The following is a 23,603-nucleotide window of genomic DNA, read 5'->3' as shown; positions in this document are numbered from 1 at the left end:
TTTCGAATTTCGTAAACACGCGGACGCCATTATTAGTAACTGTACAAAAAGTTGGGAAAATGGCCTTTGTCGGAAAATGGCCTTTGTCGGAAAATCCGAGATAGATTTATTTGTTGTGTCAAAGCTTAGACCAAGTAATTACGGCCATTCAGGACTCAACTTTTCGTAAAACACGTGTTCAATTAACTGTTAAACTCCACCCTTTGTTTCCTGTAAAAGATTCGAAAGGCGGAGCTAAGCACGCGCAGTTACATATTTCGACAGTTGCTATTGAGTTATAAACACCCCATTGGTTTAGCGTGTTGATTGCCAAACAAAGGAAGCCAATTTTGTCGGCGAGAACAGTGTGTTTTTCATGCCTTCAGACAGGAAGCGGTTTTTCTTTCATGACGTCAAACTGTCAATTCACACATATTGCGAATTTTTGCGAGACTTTTTATAGGGTCCTCGGTCATTTGTCTTCATGTTCAGTAAAGAAAAAACACCTGCTAACATGACAACTTTGGATTAAATTATCAAAATAAAAACAATGTTGCAAACTGTGATTATATTAATTAATAAGTATCAGTTAAAAGACGTCGCTTTGTTTGTCGTAAATCAACGAGTTTTATATACAACAACAACTACTTCTACAACCAAGTCGGGATCGATCTATCTTGGTTGTTGTTTTTTAATTGTATATATTATACTACATGTATGTACTTGTAATTAATGTAATTTTATTTGAAAATCAGGAAGTCAAACAACGTTAAATTGATCGTTATCTCGTTAAACGCGGAGTTTCCCCCGCGTTGCCAACGCCGAGGGCCGCCGCGTCGGCTTATCAATTTTGCCGATCGTTAACCGCCGCGTCCAAAATCATGCAAACGCCGCGTATGGCGGGATTTTCTTAATCTCCCTCCAGGTCACTGACCGCGGAGAAGCGAGAGAAATTGGGGAAAACGCGTGGAGTGTACTGTATCGATCGGTTTTATCCGTGCTTCTTCCTGTTCGGCGCAAAATTAACGCGCATTAGAATAGAAACATCCGGTTAGTTAATAGAAAGACGAAATTGAAAAATCGCGTCACAACTGGAATTAAAACGGGCGTTTTTTGCGCCGTTTCCAATTGATATTTTGGGAAAGTAGCCGGCGCCTAGACTGTCAGTAGCCGGCGAAATCGCCGGCCGCCGGTGCTTCCGGAGAACACTGCTACTGCAGTCCATCTGCCGACTGCAGCACCAAACAGGCTTAATCGTGCCTTGTCAATTACTGGTAGTGGACCCGTTGCAATTGCCAATGATGCCACAAGGTACTTATCTTGTACACATTATGGGCATATTTTGGTACAAAACAAATTTATTTAAAAAATATATTTATTAATGATCAACCAATTAAAATGCATACATTTACTTTATTTAACAGGAATTAAATTTAACAGGTTGCAATTAAAACAGACTCATATATATTGATAAATGTGCAGAAACAAAACATAATTCACTTTTTATAAAGTAAAAGGAACAATAAAATACATCTTTATAGTTTCTCAATATTATAGTGTTTGCCATTTCTTTCTTTTTGCTTAGTCAATCTGACAAAGTTGTGTTTGGAATGAAAAATTCTATAAGTGTGTCAGACCAATTAATTGCTACTAATAATGATTTTTTAAAACAAGAGCACCGCATAACGAGTGCCACGCTCGGCTGCGAAAGCTTGTCAGAAATTTTTTATTATTTTTTTTTTAGATGTCACAGTTACCTTGACTTTTGACATAGTGACCCAAAATGGGTGAGGCGTGTAGAACTCATCAAGGTGCATCTACATATGACGTTTCAAAGTTGTAGGTGGAAGCACTTTGATTTTAGAGGCAATGTTAAGGTTTTTGTTAAAGTTTTACATTAGAGGTCACAGTGACCTTGACCTTTGGCCTGGTGACCCAAAAATGAGTGTGGCGTGTAGAACTCATCAAGGTGCATCTACATATGAAGTTTCAAAGTTGTAGGTGGAAGCACTTTGATTTTAGAGGCAATGTTAAGGTTTTAGCATGACGCCTACGGCGGACGGCGAGCAGGCTATGACAATAGCTCGTGTTTTCTCCGAAAACAGCCTCGCTAACTAGTTTTAGCAAATATTATGCTTAACAAACTGTTCCAAAACAATCATCAAGCACTAAGACACAATAACTGTGCTATATTTATTTTAATTGTGTCCCCTATATTTGAAAAAAAAACACAGCATTGTTAAATTGTTCTCCTGGTTAAAATTTAATGAAATTCCTCAGCCAGTTGTTCTGATTTTTATTACAGTAATGCTACAATAGAAACTGTCTGCTGCAGTTGCGGTTGTCATACTAGAGTTCAAAAACTCAAAGAAGAAAAGTTAACCCTCCAAATAAAACTTCTAAAGAGGCAGTTAAATTATGAGGAATGAAGTTGAATTTCTAGTTCATGTATTAACTGTGCTACATGTATGAACATTTTGAAATTTAAAGGGGCATATCAATGGCCAGAACAGTATTTCATATTCTGAAATAAATTGATACATAACAAAAATCTTATTTCTTACAACACCGAGCCTGTAGTAACAAATATTCTCTATGTATTTTAATAATTATAACTAGTTTTCCCTAGTACACTTTTCACTATTGCTGGAAAATTGTAGTAGTTTAATATTTATTATAAAATGTACATAAGTATTATGAAATGCGCATGCTCAATGACAATAATAGACATGTATCAGAACTTTGGAGTAGAAAAAAACTCATCCAAGCTTGTGAGTTCTAAGTTTCTTTAGCTTTTTTTTAACAATTTCACCAAGCAAGTATTGTTCCTCACGATTTATAATCATAAAAAATGAACTTTTTAAAAACTAAACTATATAGAAAAATACTGAAGATATGCCCCTTTAATATAGCATCAAAAAATAAACTGTTGAAGATGTTACCATTATGTTATTTTTTGCTGCTGTAGAGTTGTTACACAGAATCTGTAATATTTTTATTCAATACTGGCCAAGGCTTGTGCGTCTAGTTTTCTAAGCCTCACATGAAACTTCAAATAGTATCTAAAAGTATGTAGATCTATTAGCAATTTGATCCCGGTAACGCAGTCCATTTTGTGCAACTCCTGCATTCATGTTGTTTTATCATCGTTCTGATCATCTTCCTGTATTGCTGGATAATCATCAGGTATAGGAATGTTCAAGTCTTTACAGATGTTATGCAACACTGCACAGGAGATGATAATCCTTAAATTATAAAAAAAAAACATTATTATTTGCAATGTTGCAATAGTTCACAATAAGCACATTGTGTGCATTACAAACTTGTTTACTGTGTAAACAAAAGATGTTTAACTGATGTATTTATTTTTCCATTGCATTTCTCACATGTTAACAATGTTATTGTCACATATCCAGCACTAAGAAAACTGTATATGATGTTTTGGCAGTATTTACTTAAGTTACAAAACTTATTTTAAATGTTCTCTTATAGCTTATGGCTATGCAATATTTATTTTAGTTAATTTCACAGATTCTTACATGTACCTGCTGACTCTTTCTGGTTTCATTCTTACTTCACCATGTAACACACCCAACCTTCTTTTCAGTTGTCCGATTCCTCTTTCGACTTTTGCCCGTGTAATCTTTAATGATCTGTTTCAACATAAAATTGAAAAAAAGAGCTTTAATTATTTTACTCGTGTATGTCTAGAAAGTCATATAATCTGTATGTACATATGTAAAGAAGAAAGTTACTATAAATCTGTTTTACATGGTAAATACATGCAAGAGAATGATTTTGTAAACAGAACACAATACATTTGTAAACAAAACTAATTAAACTCCATTATTGGTAGGTACTGTTCATGATTTTTTTCATCAAGATACTTTACCATTACAACTTTTGATATGATTTTATATTTACACATTGAAATAATCATTCTTTTAAAATTTCACTCTACACAATACACATTCCTAAGAAAATTCATTTACTTTTTATTGCTCTATATGAAATTTTTCATGCAGATGTGTTATAAATAACTGTTTTGTCAATAAATTGTATGAACACTAATTGTTTTGTTATAGTGTGGTCGTCATGTATGCCATAAACTGAACTGTTATTATAAGTTAAATATTGACAGACATTTTTTTAAATATTTTTTATAAATGGATACCTGTTGTAGGCACTCTGACTACCTGGCTGTGGATTCAGATATGGTGTAAGCAGCCATTCTGAGCATGCATATCCACTGTCGCCCAGAATGTGATATCTGCCTCAGACTAAAGGGAATATGCCCGTCTGCAAACATCTGGCGTAGACCACTGTTATTTATAATTCTACTGTCATGCACACTTCCAAGCCAACGTGCAACAATATTTGTGATTTTCTCAAAAGCATCAATGACAATTTGAACATTGACGCACGCGACGGGGAAAGATGAAAAAACATGCTAAATTGTAACTAAAATACCTATCAGTCTTTTAAAACGAGTAAGTATATCGGTACATATAGAGTTTAAATCAATGCATACATTTTATGTTCTGTAATCATATTTCAGGTGTATTCACCAGCATAATTGCCAAATGGCCATGCAGCACATATGATGCCATGTGTTAAGAACCTTGGTACTAAGTGATTATTTGGAAGCTCATCATCATGGTAAGTGCATAATTTTAAAGTAACATTAAAGGGATCTTTTCACGCTTTGGTAAATTGACAAAATTGAAAAAAGTTGTTTCAGATTCGCAAATTTTCGGTTTAGTTATGATATTTGTGAGGAAACAGTATTACTGAACAATTGCCATGGTATTATATAGCCATTATATGCATCGTTTGACGATTTAAAAACCTAAAAATTATAAAGCGTTGCAACGCGAAACGATTGAATAATTTGGAGAGTTCTGTTTTTGTCGTTAAATTTTGTGAAACTACGAAGATTGATTATATAAGGTATAAAATACGTCACGTATGTGTACTCGGCGGAATAGCTCAGTAGGCTAAAGCGTTTTTACTTCAGGACTCTGGCAGGACTCCAGGGGTCACTGGTTCGAAACCTGCTCCGGGCAATGTTCTTTTCCTTTTTTTTAATTTTATTCTTGATTTTTTACTGAAGCTTTTACGATCCAATGTTTACATTTATCAATATGAAGCATTTAATGAATAAGTTAAAAAATGCCAAAATCTGTGAAAAGGCCCCTTTAATACTCAAAACCAACGACAATTTCGTACAATATTTCGTAAAATAAGGCTAAACAATTAAAAATCATTGGTCCTTATGGCAATTGCCGAAATTTCAATGCCAGATGTGGTGTGGTAAAAAAGATGTTTGTGGATACAAAATGCTAATTTTCATATTTAATATGGTACCATTTAAGTGTTCGTGTGACGTATGAAGAGATTTAAATCGCATGGAATTTATTGTGGCCACAAATAAATAAAAACGAGCATTTTGTATCTACAAAAATCTATGTGATCATACCACATCTAGCGTTGAAATTTTGGCTAAATTGCTATAAGGAACTTTGAATTTTTAGGTGTTAACTTTATTTTACGAAATACTTTTCGAAATTTTTGTTGATTTTGAGCGTTATAGAGACGTTAACGAATGAAAATGATTTAACGTACGACAAAATTTAGCACTGAGGGATATTTCGCCCGATGGTGGGCTCGAACCCTCGACTGCCGTAGTAATAACACGTTTTTTTTTGCATTTGAGCAAACGTCTGGAGACTTTCTTACACACGGGTGGCGCAAACTACAATTCATAGATTTACAATTTACCTAGTTATGGCAGAATATCGAAGAATGTCAAAAGGCGAAATGAAATGTATCCCTGTATGTTATATTTATTATAGACAAAACACGCTATATCCGATGTATCAAGGGAACGGAACCATGCTGCCGCTACTGGGGGAGGACCGCCATTGACGGAAATGTCAGTATGAAAACATAATTGAATAATCCAAACTATTTCTTCTCTTACTTTTTGCTATTAACTATCTATCGTCATTGATCTATTAGATCATTTCCAATCATTTTCGAAACAATATCCAGTTACACTCCTAACGCATTCACGCATGAATTAAATCCAAAGCGTTGTAGCGGTTACTCCTATAATTGCATTCGACTAACTGTTCTACTGTCTGCTTGTAATAACATGAATGACTTATGTACTATAGATTAACATCAGTTAAAATTAGAAATAGAAAAACAAAAAGAAAAAAAAACAACATTACATCACTACGTGTTTACGCCCCGCCATTCGAAGAATAGTGAAATGTATCGAGATTCACCACGTCCGTCCGTCCGTAGTGAAAGTTATGTGACAAGCGCTAATCATGAACGCATCCGTGTCCTATGATACAATTTAAGTTTAGATCTACAAAGGTTTTATTAATGTTATATTTTTAAAGATATTTTCATCTACTGTTGGCGAGATTTGTCATCCTCCAGTTAGTTGCTTCTGCAACAAACGTGACTCAGGTATATGTTTCGCGCCAACTGATACTGAACTGATCGGCCATAGATGTTGATACAATCTGACAACCAAGTACTTTCACCAGAAATACGTCAGGATGCACCTTCAGAACTGCTTTACAATAAAAAAATATATATATAAATTGTACACGTTAAAAACGTAGAAATATAACATAATAATATATGTTTAAAACATTATTATATTTTTGACAGTGAGGAAAAAAGTTGTTTTATGACATATTGATACTAGTGTTCTAGTTACGTGGCCACTCGCCCAACACCTTTGTTTGCGTTAAAAATGATTGAATATAGAAACATGGACTCAGTTGCATGTTTTATTTCATTTATTGTCAGTGTCAATTTTTCTACACTTATATGGAATTCACAAACTGCATACTCAATGTACGAAAATGAAACGAAACATTTAGAATGTTTAATATTTAATTGAAGACGATAGTTCTAGCGAAGGTTAAATCTAACGCTCTGAAAGAAGTTATTATTGAAACGTTCATGTGCGAAACAATTATTTGTAATGTATTATAACATGAATCCGTGTATGACGCGATGAACTCGATGGCGACATAAATTCAAAACAGAAAGAAGTTAAAGCTGCTAGTGCATTATATTATTTAATCAAGATCCACTTTGGAATGACGCAATACATTTTTATCAAAAATTTATATGCATAAACTTGTAAGTTTTTGCGAAAACGGTTCATTTGATAAGAAATCAAAAGGTAAATGTGTAATATTCGTTCGTTAATATTAAAAATACGAACGCGATTTTCAACATTGCCTTAAAAATGAGGGTTGAGAAATAGTGTCCATGAACTAAAACCCAATGTATGACGTATCTCAAGTGACGTAATTTATATGACGAACCACGCTAGTTAAGCTAGAATTCCCACTTGTTTGTTTTATAAACAGTAAAATAGCAAAACTAGTTTGATAAATAAATATCGACCGAATCCTAAACAAATTTTGGATTATGTGAGTTTCGTTCTAAATTATAGCAATATGAAAATCACTCTGACCTGATATTCGGTGTTTTAAAACTATTTAAGTCAGAATGATAATGCTATCATTATACGAACACTATTGATTATGCCCCTGCATCCGAACTTGTCTTCTTTAATTTACGTACTGGACATGTGCACCAAAATTACCAAACACATCCAAATGTTTATTTTGAAGGTCGATTATTTAAATACAAACGAAAAAGAAACGCACACAACCCTATTAAGTTCGATATTGAGCAGGTACAAGGTTGATACTCGTACTGCAAAATGTACTCAAATATTGCTCATTTCGTTATATACACCGCAGCAATAAGTTATGTTCAATATAGAAAAGATATGCTAAATCGACTGCTGACAACTAAATATATACAGGATTATATTTAAGGGTATTAAGAAAGACACTATATATATATATATATATATATATATATATATATATATATATATATATATATATATATATATATATATATATCTTTATCACTTAAAGTGATATTATTGGCATTTTTCACTGTCGAATTGAGTTGGAAAGAATTAACAGAGTAAGTTAAAATGTGGATACTGACCAATTATCTGCAACTCATCTTGCTACCAGCACCCAATTGTATAAACGCTGGTTAAAGCTCCCACTCGGTAACTTTAAAAGCTTGGTTAGTTTGCGGTTATTCAGGTTAAGTAACCTTTTAGGTAACTCGATTGTATAAACACGATATACCGCAAAGTTACCTAACCAAGCAAAGTGGAATTTAACCACCGGTAACTTTAACCAAAACATTCCCAGAATGCATTTTCTAATGACGTATATTTAGCACGAACATTTCGTAAACAAAATAAATGGCCGCCGTTGACATAAGAAAAGAGCGAAACAATTTTTGTTTTGAGAAATAGAAGTGTTGGAAAGTTGTATGGAACAACACATAGGCAAAATAAATATGAAATTTTCAAGCGGGGGCGCTAATTCCAACACAAAGACAATAAAAGATAAAATATGGGCCGAAATAACGGACAATGTTAATGCCGTCGGGAATGGACCACTCACCGTTGACCAAGTTAAACAAAAATGAACAAATATGGTACAGCACATTTTAGATACAAAATGCTCGTTTTTATTTATTTGTGGCCACAATTAATTCCCGCGAATATATCTATTCATACGACACACGAACACCATTTTAGTGTTCATGTGTCGTATGAATGGATATGCAAAATAATAAAAACGAGCATTTTGTATATACAAACATCTATTTTACCAGACCACATATGACGTTGAAATTTCGGCAATTGCCATAAGGAACACCGATTTTTAATTGGTTAAGTTTATTTTACGAACATTTGTACAACATTTTCCTTGATTTGGAATAATAATGTTACTTTAAAGTCTCTATAACGCTCAAAATCAACGAACATTTCGTAAAGTTTTTCGTAAAATAAAGTTAACACCTTATCAATCAGTGTTCCTTATAGCAATAGCCGAAATTGCAACGCTAGATGTAGTATGATTACATAGATTTTTTGTAGATACACAATGCTCGTTTTTATTTACTTGTGGCCACAATTAAATCCCGCGAATATATCTATTCATACGACACATGAACACCATTTTAGTGTTCATGTGTCGTAAGAATAGATATGCAAAAACAATAATAAAAACGAGCATTTTGTATCTACAAACATCTATTTTACCAGACCACATCTGACGTTGTAATTTCGGCAATTGCCATAAGGAACACTGATTTTTAATTGGTTAAGTTTATTTCACGAACAATTGTACGAAATTTTCGTTGATTTTGAATAGTAATGTTACCAGACAGTCACAGTGGTAAAAATGTAGATGTAAAACTTCGCGTTAATGCATAACACATTTTCTTATGTTTCAATAAAGCACTACAAGTAATAGAATACACATTTTCTTATGTTTCAATAAAGCACAACAAGTAATAGCAATTTGTAGGAGTAGCTATAACAATGTTATTGGTTTTCACAATATCTTTTTTCAGCACAAGACGATGTTCCGGTTGACAAGACGCTTCCACACGTCGTACTGTGGGAAGGTTTGCATTTAATTTGATTCACACGTTTATGATGATATTTTTCCTCACACAAGTGTCGCGGGCATTCATTAATCACATGTTTACATCAATCGTACAATACGAATTGTTTTAATCTGAGCATATGCTTTTGTCTTTTAGAATGTACAACAAGCCATAAAGCAGCACACATTTCGTAAAAAGTATCTGTAATAGTTGCTGTCCGACTTCATTAACGTTAGAGATGTGTATAGTAGTCTATATTGTAAAATTAACACCTACTTGGAATGTCCCATTTGGTACACGGGTCTTGTCCTCTGATTTATTTGCTGTGTGATACAATTTGTGCTATTTTTGGTTGATTTATTAAATATATTTAATTATTTTCTTTTATAATAAGAATTAGGCCATGCATAAAAAACGATGCATAAGAACCAATTGCCCAAGTTTAAACATAATGTTTTTATATTTAAATTTACAATTGCAACCGATTTTACCAGCGGCTAATAATAGATAAACTGCTCCGGTTCAAGGGAACTGTGGAGGTGCCACACGGGGATTCCATTATTAAGCACTTTATAGTACAATTGATTTCTGTGAAATCATTTACTTTCATCATTACAAAATTTGGTAATTTTTCAAATGTCATTGTATTTGTTTGCAGGGATTTCGAGCATGATTGATACTACTGATGAAGGTGCTTCTGCTGATGGAGGTACTACTACTACTACTACTACTACTACTACTGCTACTATAACTACTACTCATACTACTACTACTGCTACTACTACTAATACTACTACTTCTACTACTGCTACTTCTACTATTACTACTACTATTACTACTACTACTACTACTACAACTTCTACTACTACTTGGTAATTTTTCAAATGTCATTGTATTTGTTTTCAGGGATTTCGAGCATGATTGATACTACTGATGAAGGTGCTTCTGCTGATGGAGGTACTACTACTACTACTGCTACTACTACTACTGCTACTATAACTACTATAACTACTACTCATACTACTACTACTGCTACTACTACTAATACTACTACATCTACTACTTCTACTGCTACTTCTACTATTACTACTACTATTACTACTACTATTACTACTACTACTACTACTACAACTTCTACTACGACTACAACTACTACTCATGCTAATACTACTACCACTACTACTACTACAACTACTTATAATAATTATAATAAATTGAATCTACATGTACACATCTGGACCGAATTTTTTAAATAAAAATAAATACTTATACATGTATATTTATGACATTCTCATCTTACTGGAAATGATAAAATAAGTACACAGGTAAATTATATTTTGGTTAAATAACACAAATATTGTCATTTATGGCAATGGATTTTTAATATATCGCTTCCATCATGATAAATTAAGGAACATTCAATATGAGCTCATGTTTAATTTGTGTCAATGTTGTTTATCTTACAATAAGAGTAAAATGAGTTTTTAGGAAAGGCAACATGTTAATTATGTAATGTATGAACAGACAATGCGGTGTCAAATCATGACGACGAGAACTCAAACGTGGTTGGAGCTACAATGGCTCGAGGACCTGACATCAAGCCGAAGGCAACGCAGTCTAAAAGTACACCATCGGAAAGGTATAAATAGTTTACCAAAATGTTAAACATGTGTAATAAATCGCGTTTGATAATTTATAATAACTTAAGCTATGTTGATTGTTTAATAAATAACATATGTTTTATTGCAGGCCAACAACGCTAAAGGGGTTGCAGATGGAGTATTACAGGAAGTCCATCCATTTACAGGAAGCGCAGCTTGTTTATAACAAACTTTAGTTAAACTTGTACAATTAACACGTAAGAAATGTTGAATAATGTTCGATTTATGAACTTGAATCGTTTTCATTCGTATGTATCGGAATAAATGTTATGTTCTGTAGGCCTTATTCTTTATAATACTTAATGAAATGAATTTTTTTACACTGTATTTGTACTAGTATAACTTACCTCAAGAGAAGTATGCGCTTGCGATGTGCGCCCTAACACCTCGTCCGTCTATTTGTCCGTTGTATGTGTCGGCTGCAGACTTCGTCAACAACTACGTCGACTACATCGGGCTCCTTCCAGAGCAAGGCGAGGTTGTACAGAATTGCACAAACGACAATACCTTTCGAGCACTTTGCTGTCTTCACCCTTATCTGCACATGATTTAATTTAAAAAACAACCACACATATTTATCTTTTTTATTATACTAAATGTGAAGAATATTAAATACATAATGGGTACCTATAAACAATTTTTACTTTGTTTTCAATGTCGACTAGGGCTTCTGTATTTAGGCTGATTCGAAGGTTACGTAGTTTTCTTTAACTTAACAATATTAAAAAACAAATTATGTAATAAAATGCACATATATTATTATGCCCCCCTTCAAAGAAGAGGGGGTATATTGCTTTGCTCATGTCTGTCGGTCCGTCCACCAGGTGGTTGTCAGATGATAACTCAAGAACGCTTGGGCCTAGGATCATGAAACTTCATGGGTAGATTGATCATCACTCGCAGATGACCCCTATTGATTTTGAGGTCACTAGGTCAAGGTCACGGTGACCTGAAATAGTAGAATGGTTTCCGGATGATAACTCAAGAATGCATACGCCTAGGATCATGAAACTTCATGGTAGATTGATCATGACTCGAGGTCACCAGGTCAAGGTCACGGTGACCCGAAATAGTAAAATGGTTTTCGGATGATAACTCAAGAACACATATGCCTAGGATCATGAAACTTCATAGGTAGATTGATCATGACTCGCAGATGACCCCTATTGATTTTGAGGTCACAAGGTCAAGGTCACGGTGACCCGAAATAGTAAAATGATTTTCGGATGATAACTCAAGAACGCTTTTGCATAGGATCATGACACTTCATAGGTACATTGATCGTGACTCGCAGATGACCCCTATTGATTTTCAGGTCAAAGGTCAAGGTCACAGTGACAAAAAACGTATTCACACAATGGCTGCCACTACAACGGACAGCCCATATGGGGGGCATGCATGTTTTACAAACAGCCCTTGTTACAATAAAATCGATAATGACTGTAAGAAGCTACATTAACATTAAATAGTGTTCCACGCCGCAAACCTCTGAATGCAGTACATGAAACTTCCTGTTCCACATCCCGAACTAACCGTTCGATGAGGTTGCGAGTTCCTGTATGGGCAGTGTTGAACCTTATTTCTGCGTCAGTGACTACATGTTTTAAGATAAAACAAATATTTAACAGGACTATTGTACTGTATAAATAAAGTAAATGTCGGCGTATTGCTACTTTATAGTATGGAATAAATAGACTGGAGAACACAATTGCGGTGTATAAACATATAAGATACATGTATTGTCAATTTAACCATGATGCCAAAGTTTCCTGAAGCTTTGTGAAAACCTTTGGCCTATAGTTATAAACAGCATAAATTTGACCACGCAAATCGCACATCGGACGTCTACGGGCGCCGAACGGAGGGAGATCACAATAGCTCATCTTGAGAACTTCATGCTAGATTAACTTATAACGCTTGATATTGTATGTGATTTTGAAAAACAAAAGCCAGATTGGTTTCAACGCAAAGAATAGTGGTATTCTAGCACGTTCCGGGGTAAATCCATTATCAATCAAACTCACCTGTATTTAAGTATGGCGTCATGAGGAAAGGTCTACATGGATACCCGGAGTCACCGAGCAATACTCCTCGCTGGTAATCTGGATAAGTTGAAAACGTTATCATGCATGTAAAAATAATGACAACGCTATTAGAGACAGATGTTCTACTTTGGCATTTTAAAAATGTAAGTTCACAATTACAAGTGTCTTTTGAGAAATTCCGAATCATGAAAAGTTCATCGCTGTAATCATTAACATTAACAGCGGGCCCAGATATTGAATAATTGATCATTTACAACAATGACACCATTAACAATTACCTTGATGGTTTTCCTCCATGTGCCGACAAAGTTCAGACACCCTGAACACATGGGCGTCATGACAAGAGTCCGGCCAGGCGGCGTTAATGCTGGAGAATCTTCCTTAAAAATACGCTATGTTGATGTTGTTTGTAGAACAATACACAGCGTTTAATTTTTATAATAAACAAGCATCGTGCCCATATTAAATGAACTTTGATAAAACAAAACGACTTATTTGAAGACACCAATAATATATCATTAATAATGAATTTTAATTATTTGCATCGCTTTCATTTGAAAATGTGAACATAAGTAATTCAATACCTAGTGATATAAATCACATTTTGATAATAGTAATGAATAGCATGTTATTGTCATGCAATAAAAAAAACCGTGATTGAATCAACAGAAAATTAACTTTTTGAGACATGTACACAAAATCTGTTGAGTGCATTACAAAAGTGTAATAGTGCCTCGTAGAAATACAATTACCCTGCAAGGTGCTTCACCATCTCGATCACTCGTAGCAGTCATGTCGAGTACATTACGTATGACGTATTAAAAGTTTATCAATTGCATAGGCCTAAACACATTTGAATATTGCTTGTCGTCGTGATATGGTGGCTTTAGTGTCTGTATATAGTTTTTCTAAAACAATTATTACAGGCCCTGAATGCAAAATCGTCAGTTATTTTGTTACATGGATTATTTATGGATTTTATACAACGACGTACGAGACGAAACCAACCCTTGACACCGCGGCAGCAAAAATGATAGCGTTAAGTTAGATTTTATGCTTCGGGGAACTTCCTTCAAATTATTGGGGATACTTTTGGGGTAGATGTTGCCACGGTGTCAAGGGCTGTGACGGCAGTTACGGACGCCTTATTTGTGCTGAAAGACCGGACTTTACGATTTCCGACCTAGACGGACGAACTAAAGGACGCCCAGACAGTTTTTTTATTCTTTTCTCGGTATGCCATGCGTAATCGGCTGCTTAGACGGAACGCATGTAAAAATCCTTTCCCCGGGTGGTGAACAAGAACGCAGCTACGTCAACAGAAAGCGCCAACATACCATTTATGTCCAATCAACATGCGATCATAAAGGTAATGTAACTAGGTCATTACTTAATTTTAGCCATTCACTTGTCAAAAGACCACAAATCTATTCTATAGCCTATGTCCGATCAAGTCCACTAGTGTGTCTATGTTCGTCGTCGAAAATCTAACGTCTGCGTAATTCTTCGTCGTCGAAATCCTTCATTTGTCTGTCAACTCGTCGAAATTGTCTGGGTCGTCGGTGGTTAGCGTCTCTTATGTCTGCCATTTTGTCAAAATAATGTCGCGCGACTCGGCCATTTTGTGTTAGTTACTTTTCGGTTACTTGACTTACCCACCTTCAACAGCAGGGTATGTTTAAACCAGCTTTTAGCCGATCGGCATAACTATACAAATTTTATACAAACGCTAACCGACAAGTAAGAAACAAGTTACCGACTTTTAACCGCCGGTATGTGGTTACCGACGGTTTAACTGTTTATACAATCGGGTGCAGTTGTTTATAAAAATGTATTTTATATTCTATATTTTACGTGACTCACCCAGTCCTGTAAGCCGAAATGATCCGCAAAACAAAATTGTGTCTTTGTGTCGTATAAACTTTAAGTTCGAGATATTATGGGCATCTAACAGTTTATAGGTGTCTATCGCAACTGTTGTTCATTTTTGGTGTGTTCACTTCATATACACTTATATTTGTTAATGCAGCATCAAAATACTACCATTATCCCGGAAAGAAAAAAAATGCATTTGAATATCAACCGTACTTTCGTTTGACAACTGATCATGCATGTACGATGTGGACCTAAATTTACTTCATGAAATGTTAATGCTTGATATCATTATGTATTTTTGTTTAACCTTCAATTTCATAAAAAAAATGTACATTATAATGTAAGATCAATTACTTGTTCTTTGGGACATACTTTTTGAACATTGTTCTTTGTGACATATTTTTTGAACATTGTTCTTTAAGGACTCTCAAAGATGCCCAATTAGAGGCACTGGAAAGCCAGGCAGAGATGAGCAGGGCGGGGGCAGAATGCTTCAGAAAAGTGGCCCGGCTTGCAGACTTACTTATAGCCAAATTAGACAAACATTAAAAACATTATTCTTGTTAATGTCATTTTACTGTTAACTCTTTCTTTGATCCATTGATTTGTTAATAACAACAACAGTTAATGCAATATTATTTATTTTACTACATATGTTCATGTATTTTCACAATGTTAATTGCAATAAATAATTCATTTTCCTTTACAAAGTTGTTACTGTTTAGAAACAATTCAAATCTTGTAGTGCACATAAATTGCACTATTTCTTTATAAAATTAACTAACACAGAGGAAATAATGGCATTTACATGTAAACAAGAATAGCAAATGCATGTGATATTTTAAAATTTAATTTATAATAACAAAAAAACAATCGAAACACTTTAACATCATACAAAATACTGATCAATCAATCTATTTCTAACACCACGTCCGTCCATTGGTCCGTCAAAGTTCTGTACGTCCGGTTGTTCGTCAAGGTCGTCTTGAATATCCGGGTTCGGTCCCCCCTACATCCGTCTCATGTTGTGAAGTACAGGGCACGCCAACACTATCCTCGTTACTTTTGCAGGCTTCATTCTAATCTGAAAAATGCCATAATGTATTTGTAAATAATAATTAAATACTAATAATAACAAGCAAATTCGTTGAAATGATATCCCCTGTCAATTTAAAAAGTGTGACAGCCGGATGAACAACGCCAAAACAATCTCATTCAGATAAAAAGGATGGATGGACAACGCCAAAACAGATAAAATTATGACAGAGGAAGGACAAACAAGTCAGCAACTATATGCTCTCCCTTGTTGGAGCACAAAATCTATAACCTGTAATTTCTAAGTACAAAGATGTATACATAATTCTAGAAAAATGCTGGTCACTTTAGAAGTTTAGCGTACAACATTACATGAAGCATTTGTGTAATCTTGACCCTTAATGTGAATGGTATGACCTTACATGAAGTATAGTTTGTATACAACACCAAAACAATATCCATTCGCCTATGGCGGACTATAATAATTAATTTAAAAATAAAATTATTACTGCATTATTCACATATGTTAGTAATTATTTTCATATTGGCAATCTTGGCAGTAAAGACTTAAGTATGCATTCATGAAAATTAAATTGAGAATATTAGTATAAACAAGGATGTTAAATATGAAATGAAGTACCAATTATTTAATATCAACCTTCATTAACGTTGCTTTTAAATCTTCCTGGATAAAATATTAATGAATCTTGATTTTTACTGCTTTTGTATTGAAAACATATGCTATTCATTCAATTATTAAATTTATTATTATTTAATAAAATATTAAATTTACCTCCACATGCAGTATATGGAAGGTTCGCTTCCAAACCCCAAAGCACCTCTCAATAACATTTTTCGTGCTCGTGTGTGCCTGGTTATACCGCACCTCGGCTTCATTTCCTGTGATAATGGTGACAATAATGATTATTATATAATGCTCATAATAATTACTTTTTTTTTAATTTAACCTTATTTTTTTAACATCATTTTAGTATTTATGTTGTTTTTATTTTATTTAGCAATTTATTATCTAATAATTATTACAGGTTATATCTTAATTATACCAAAAATAGAAATGATTTTTTATAAATAAACTGGTTTTAACAAATTATGATTTTTAAAATCACAACTGATCTTACTTGGATGCAATATGGGTGTCATTAGGAATGTTCGACATGCACATCCGCTGTCGCCTAACACCCAACCACGTCCAGGATCTGCAAGTAACATATGTATATATATATACATATATATATATATATATATAGCAAATCACAAATATCAAAACAAATACCTATTTATCAAATTATTTAAACAATTTATTTGATTATAAATTATATAATAAAATAGTATAACTATAAGATATGATGTATTTCAGGATTAAGTACATCACAGTCTATCTACTTTATTATAACAGACAAGGAGTCTATGAAAGTCACAAAATCAACATACCACTGAAGCTCTTAGAAAATAACAAAAATAATGTTCAGTATTATAATAGGTGATACAATTTTTATAAATGTACCTTGATGATTTGCTTCTTAATGTCTGGCAATGTTTGACATTCTGAACACGTGGGCATCGTGGCAGCTTCCTGGCCTGCAGGCATTCATGCTTGTAAAATTCCCTATAGAGAATGGATTTAAAACTTGAGCTAAACATTTTATTCAGTGTATCATAATTAATTTGCATAGGAATCTCAGGGTTGTTATTTTGTATAATTATGCTAAAAATCTAATGTGAATTTTAATTTTAGCTGCAGTCGTTATAAGTAGATTAAATATAACAATGCCCTTTGATATATTCTGTTTACAGATAACAACATTAACAATATTTTAATAATTAATAATGATAACATGTAAAATTTATTTGATTTCCAATTTGTAAATATGTAACTTTAGATTTTTTAACATTAAAGTCTATTGTTAAATTTAATGGATGTCCTTACTAGTACTGCATCAGTTCTGATTTACAATAGATGAACTATTTTAAGAGAATTATCTTGAGTTAAAAAAGAGATAAAAATGTTGTTTTAAATGTGAAGCAGCTTTGCAGTAGTCTTAACTGTTAGAATTGTTTTAGAAAACAAATAATTAATTTTATATTTCTATCAACATAGAAATATACAATTAATTATGTGTGTTCTAAAAACATACACAACTCAATGATTATAGTGCTTTACATGCACTTGTATGCGACCAATAATAATCTTATGTAATATTTCTTATTAACAAATTAGATGAAACAAATTAAATGTATAATGTGCTAAGAATTTTCAGATATAACACTTATAAAATGTGTAATTTCCTTCTCTTGGGAAATTTTATTTTTATGTCTTGTTCAAAGACACAAAAAGTTATTACAATGTTCAATGAAGATTTTTGTCCAAATTTAAATATCATATTTTGCATACATAATAAATAAATTCTACTTCAATTCTTAAATAGAAATGCTCTTAGTTAATACACATTTTCAATATAAACATATTGTAATATCTACCTCCACTGATAATAAACAATCAAACTAAACCTTAGCTTTCAATATTTAAACATTTTACATATGGGTAAGTAAAAGCTTTTTCAGTAGGTACCCCATAGGGAACCTTAATGTCCAAAATTACAATGTTCACGAATTGTGTAGTACATATTTTTGTATATGCATTCAGAGAAAACTGAGTGGATTTAGCCAGTTTTCACACGTTAAGTCGAAGATACAGTCGCATGTTTATAGGAAAGGAAACGGAGTTAAATAAACGTGGATGTGCACATGGACAGCAGTCATTTATGTTTAAAGTGAATTGTATGATTTTTTTTTGACAAATAATGCGACCATTTCGTTTTATGATGTATTGTTTAATATATTAAGACTTAATTCTTGCACTGTGAACATCATTAAAATAATGAAATATGAACTACGTGTTTTGGATAAGATTCCATGGATTTAAAAATTAATGCAGTTTTTCCTGGAGATCAATAGTACAAATAGGCTTTACTTACCGTCTCTATCACAAGTTGCCTGTACGTTGATCGAGTGATAGTGTTTCCTGTTGACGTACGCTGCTTAGTCGGGCTGCCCGGGTGAAAGAAGACGGATGTGGGTTCCGTCTATACAGCCAATGACGGAAGGGAATCCCCGAACCCGGAAGAAGTTATTAGTCGCTCGGCGTCGGTCTTCGTCGCTGGTCAGAAATTTAACGAAACGGTCCTTCAGTCCGAAAATAGCGTCAACGACAACGGTAATAACCCGAGAAACAGTAGCTATGTCAACGCCGAAGGTGTCGCCGATAACCTGAAGAAAATTCCCAGTAGCCAAGAATCGAGGAGGTATAAGGAACTGCTGTCGTGTTGACAAAGACCTGTTTCGTCGCGTCTGTCGTCGTAAAATAGGGTCCAAGAGGTCTGTCTAGGCTCTGGGCAGAAAACCTATACCTTCGGCGCAGTTCGTCGTCATCAAGTCCATTCGTTTGTAAGTCAATTCGTGGAAATCGTCGCTGTTGTCTGTGTCTAAAATAGAGAACGTCCGCCATGTTGGTGAGTAGTCCGTGTGGTAACCAGCATCTAACCCAGGTCGTAGAGGTGGGTTAAAAATAACCGCGGTAATAGGGCGGTAAACGTCAACGTCGTTTTTTATACAAACCGCCGAGACGCGGAAACCACAGCGGTAACCGCGATTTTGCGCTTACCTTTGTGGTTAAATTGTTTATACAATTGGCTGCAGATCTTTTTGTAATATATCAGACAAGGCTTAGAATAATTTAACGGCGAGGCGAGTAACCTGTGTTTCTTTTTATCATACCTCTTCGTCCCCGATTTTAAAGAAATAATGAAAAAAACACTAAAATACTGCAGTTTTAGCGGGAAAGAATATGACTATTGTCGTTTGACGTGATAATAATGACGTCATCACCACGCCCGCTTAATATTTGTAAATGTTTTTTGTTGGTGTTGTTTCATTATGTGTTTAAAATATATTACATCTTGGTATCAAATTGTTTGTTTTGTTGAATCTGATACGATTTTACTAAAAAATGATTACTTTATAGTTGATTCCGTTACATTATGAAATTACAGATAAAAAAAGTTAATGTACATGTATAGCTCAGGGCCTTGCAATATTTGTACTTGTAATGTTCAAAAGCCAAAATGTTTTTTTATTAAAAATTATATTAAATTCAATAAGAAAGTTGTATATTGATTATTCATGGCGATCACTGTTCGTAACTAAAATAATACGAAATCCTTAATCTTATGTAATACTACACATTCTGGAGTAAGGCAACACAAAATGGAAGATTTATTTTACGGATTTTAGCCCACCAGAAACGCAGCGAGCGCGCGAAATAAAAATAAATTTATTTTTATACATTTTTGTGTTAGTCACAGGCGAGCGAAAAGCGAAAAAAAAAACAAAAAACTTATCATATTACTTGGAGTAACAAAGTAAAGTATCGAAGTTTGGTAACATCCACTTCCTCATTATTAAAGTCACTAATAAAATCACTATCTGTATCGTATCTATTTAAAAGCTTAATGTCATCTTCACTGTCGTCTTGTTTCCAGTTTTCTTTTTCTTTCTGCGAGTGTCCAGGCTCGGGCTCCTTGGGGGCAATTTCTCTGGAATGAAAAGATAACATAGTTTTATGTTAATCACATTATTTTGAGTAAACAGTAATTTGTTTAAATTCACTTCCTCATCTTGAAAGTCGCTACAGATTTCAGTATCATATATAATCAAACGTTTAATGTCATCTTCATTGTCCTCTGTGTTGTCGTCTTCTGCAGCGTTCTGCGATTGTCCGGGCTCGGGATCCTTGGGGGCTTTTGCTGCTGCAAGAAAAGATAATATGTATAATACATTTGCTAAGAAATTATATAACAGGAGGACGTTGCTTCGCTTTATTCACAGCTGCTGCTTTAACATGAGCTGTACACTTTTCATGGTCAGTCACTGTTGAGATTTTCAGATTTAAACTACCTGTCACAAATGTATTCACATGTTTTAAGTTACACTATGTAACATGGCTCGACCCCCTCCCACCCACCCCATAATATTATAGACAGACCGTGCATGTCATTTTAACAGTTTCTGGATTAAATGACAACCATGGTCTGCCTGTCTTCCAAGACCCAACGAATTTACGAGGGGGGCGCTTATTCTCGTATTTTTGTCCTCTACCGGTGAAACCGGAGGGGACTAATGATTTGCGCTCTGTGTGTCAGTCTGTCCGTCACACTTTCTGGATCCTGCGATAACTTTACAAGTTCTTATCTTTTTAATGAAACTTGAAACATGGACAGACGGCAATATGGAGGTTGTGCATGTCATTTCATTTTGTTCCTACGTCAAGAATTCTGGTTGCTATGGCAACAAATAGACTAAAAATATTGCTGAAAATGGTGGATCCTGCGATAACTTTGAAAGTTCTTCATATTTTTTTCATGCAACTTCAACCTGTACAGATGGAAATAATGCACATCATTTCATTTTGTTCCTATGTCAATAATTCTGGTTGCTTTGGCAACAACTATACTAGAAGTATTGCTGAAAATGGTGGAGTTGCACCTGTAGGGGACATCATTGTTTGGCAACAGTCTTGTTTCCACTTGCTCACGGGCGTTTTTAAGTCGTCATCTGCAACCCGTTTTTGATTGTCAGGCTTTGAGACATTCAAAAACTTCCACATTATTGATATTTATAAATTTACTACACATTTACTTAGTTCGAAAGAAGGAAAATAAAAACAAAATAACCTGGTTATAAATCCCCGTAAAACTCCGTGCGTGTTCCTCGATATCGTTGATAACTGCAAGCTGTTATTTTGTTGAACTTTCAATTTTCTTTAAACTACAAGTCGATCGAATGAAGGTCAAAAATACCAATCCCGGCTTGAGGCAAGCGCTTATTAACTCGTCGACAATATGCAGGGAAACAAATGTATTTCTACAAAGTTCTTCACCGAACACGGTCAGATTATTTCAGATATTACACACACTTTGGTCTGACCATGGAATAGTTTAAATACAAATCTGTAACATATACATCGTTGTCATGTAACAAACTGTCCGGCGTTCCACAGTGGATACACAATGGCGGTAGGTAATGCTGAAACTTGGCTGATTAATGAGCTGTTTCCACCTCGGAGTTGCAGGTCATGCATCTCCGAACATACAGGCCATGTGCATCTTCCAACACATCTCCACATATATTAGACTGGCATGCCTTAATGTTCTGCAAGAACTTCTCCTGCAAGAAAGTGAAATGTTATGGATCTTTTTCACAAAATTGACAGTCACCTTAATTCACACTATTCCAGCAGCAAAACATATAGTGTCTTGTAGTATTTTGTCAAGCTTAAAAAAATTCCCATTTTTACCGACCTGATGTGCTTGTAAAATTCATTAAACAGAAAACAAGTTCTACTTTTATTTCCACTTTTTCCCCAGCGAAACTGTGAGCAGCTTTTATCAACTGCCATTACAAACTTACTTTCAGGAAGATGAAAGTACAAAGAGAAATGCCATGCCATTTTTTTCAAGGATTAACTCGTTTGTCCATTTCAACTGTGACACTCAGTTTTATGTTAATGTTCGACATTTTCATTTTATCACTACCACCTAGCTTTCCACAAATTTTTACCGAATTCACGCATTCTGGTGACATTTCGCATCCCGATGCAGTTGCGGGTGCGAGAAACAAAGCATGAAAACACATCAGTGATGCGATGATTGATTACATTACAACTGGAGGAATAATTACGTTTCTGTTGACATCTTTCGTTGACGGGCACCGCCATTCTTTTTCCATAATCCAATCTAATACCGGAAAGCGTTAAATACGCAGGCTTAATTAAACTAAATCATTGAACGAATATGTGCGGTGCAAAAATTGTTGATGCCTGCAAAAAAAAATATAAATATTTTCATTTTGTTTTAGATTTTAAGGTGAGGGAAATCGAAAATTTAATCAATTTGTTGTGACTTAATATTTGACACATGTTCTAGTGATCGCTTCCTCTACAATCTGAGTTTCCATGGGTACCTTATTCCATACGTGCGTACAAACACTTTCTCTTAATTGCCACCCCTGATTCCAACTTGTGTTGTTTTTCATTTAAATGTTAAATTTGTAACAACAACTTATAACATTTAAATAATTGTTCAATGGACGTTCATTATACCGTGAAAACAATAATAACACAGTTAACAATTACATTATGCTGATTACATTTAAACTGCCGTTAATGTTCTTTATTTGTTTTATACTAAAATGTAATTTCTGATAATGTATATATCTGAGTCTAATGTCAGCATTACATTTTAAATACTCAACGTTTTAATACACAGTTAAGAAACACTGTCCACCTTATTGTTTGATTATCTACTTCGTTCCGTGTACATAAGTAGTTATTTTGTTTAGGTTATGTCCACGTGAAAAACTCGATTTCCAACAACAGTAACAATGAGCGGAGTTGGAGTCGTCG

General features: G+C 34.2%; 2 protein-coding genes across 2 annotated transcripts in view; both read left to right on the top strand.

Moving 5' to 3' along the window:
- LOC127862871 (uncharacterized) overlaps positions 1 to 12,594 on the top strand; it is a 249,354-nt gene extending 236,760 nt beyond the window's left edge. Inside the window, exons 3-6 of the mRNA XM_052402130.1 lie at positions 10,166 to 10,216; positions 10,414 to 10,464; positions 11,032 to 11,146; positions 11,257 to 12,594. Coding sequence (XP_052258090.1) covers positions 10,166 to 10,216; positions 10,414 to 10,464; positions 11,032 to 11,146; positions 11,257 to 11,344 — 305 coding nt within the window. The 3' untranslated portion in view covers positions 11,345 to 12,594. The remainder of the gene's footprint in view (positions 1 to 10,165; positions 10,217 to 10,413; positions 10,465 to 11,031; positions 11,147 to 11,256) is intronic.
- Positions 1 to 23,603, top strand: part of LOC127862856 (nucleolar and coiled-body phosphoprotein 1-like) — a 270,717-nt gene that overhangs the window by 143,311 nt on the left and 103,803 nt on the right. The window lies entirely within an intron of this gene.

The sequence above is a fragment of the Dreissena polymorpha genome, chromosome 16, assembly GCF_020536995.1.
Source record: "Dreissena polymorpha isolate Duluth1 chromosome 16, UMN_Dpol_1.0, whole genome shotgun sequence".
Classification (NCBI taxonomy): Eukaryota; Metazoa; Mollusca; class Bivalvia; order Myida; family Dreissenidae; genus Dreissena; species Dreissena polymorpha.
Note: the sequence above shows the minus strand (reverse complement) of the source record. Positions and strands in the feature narration are given on the sequence as shown.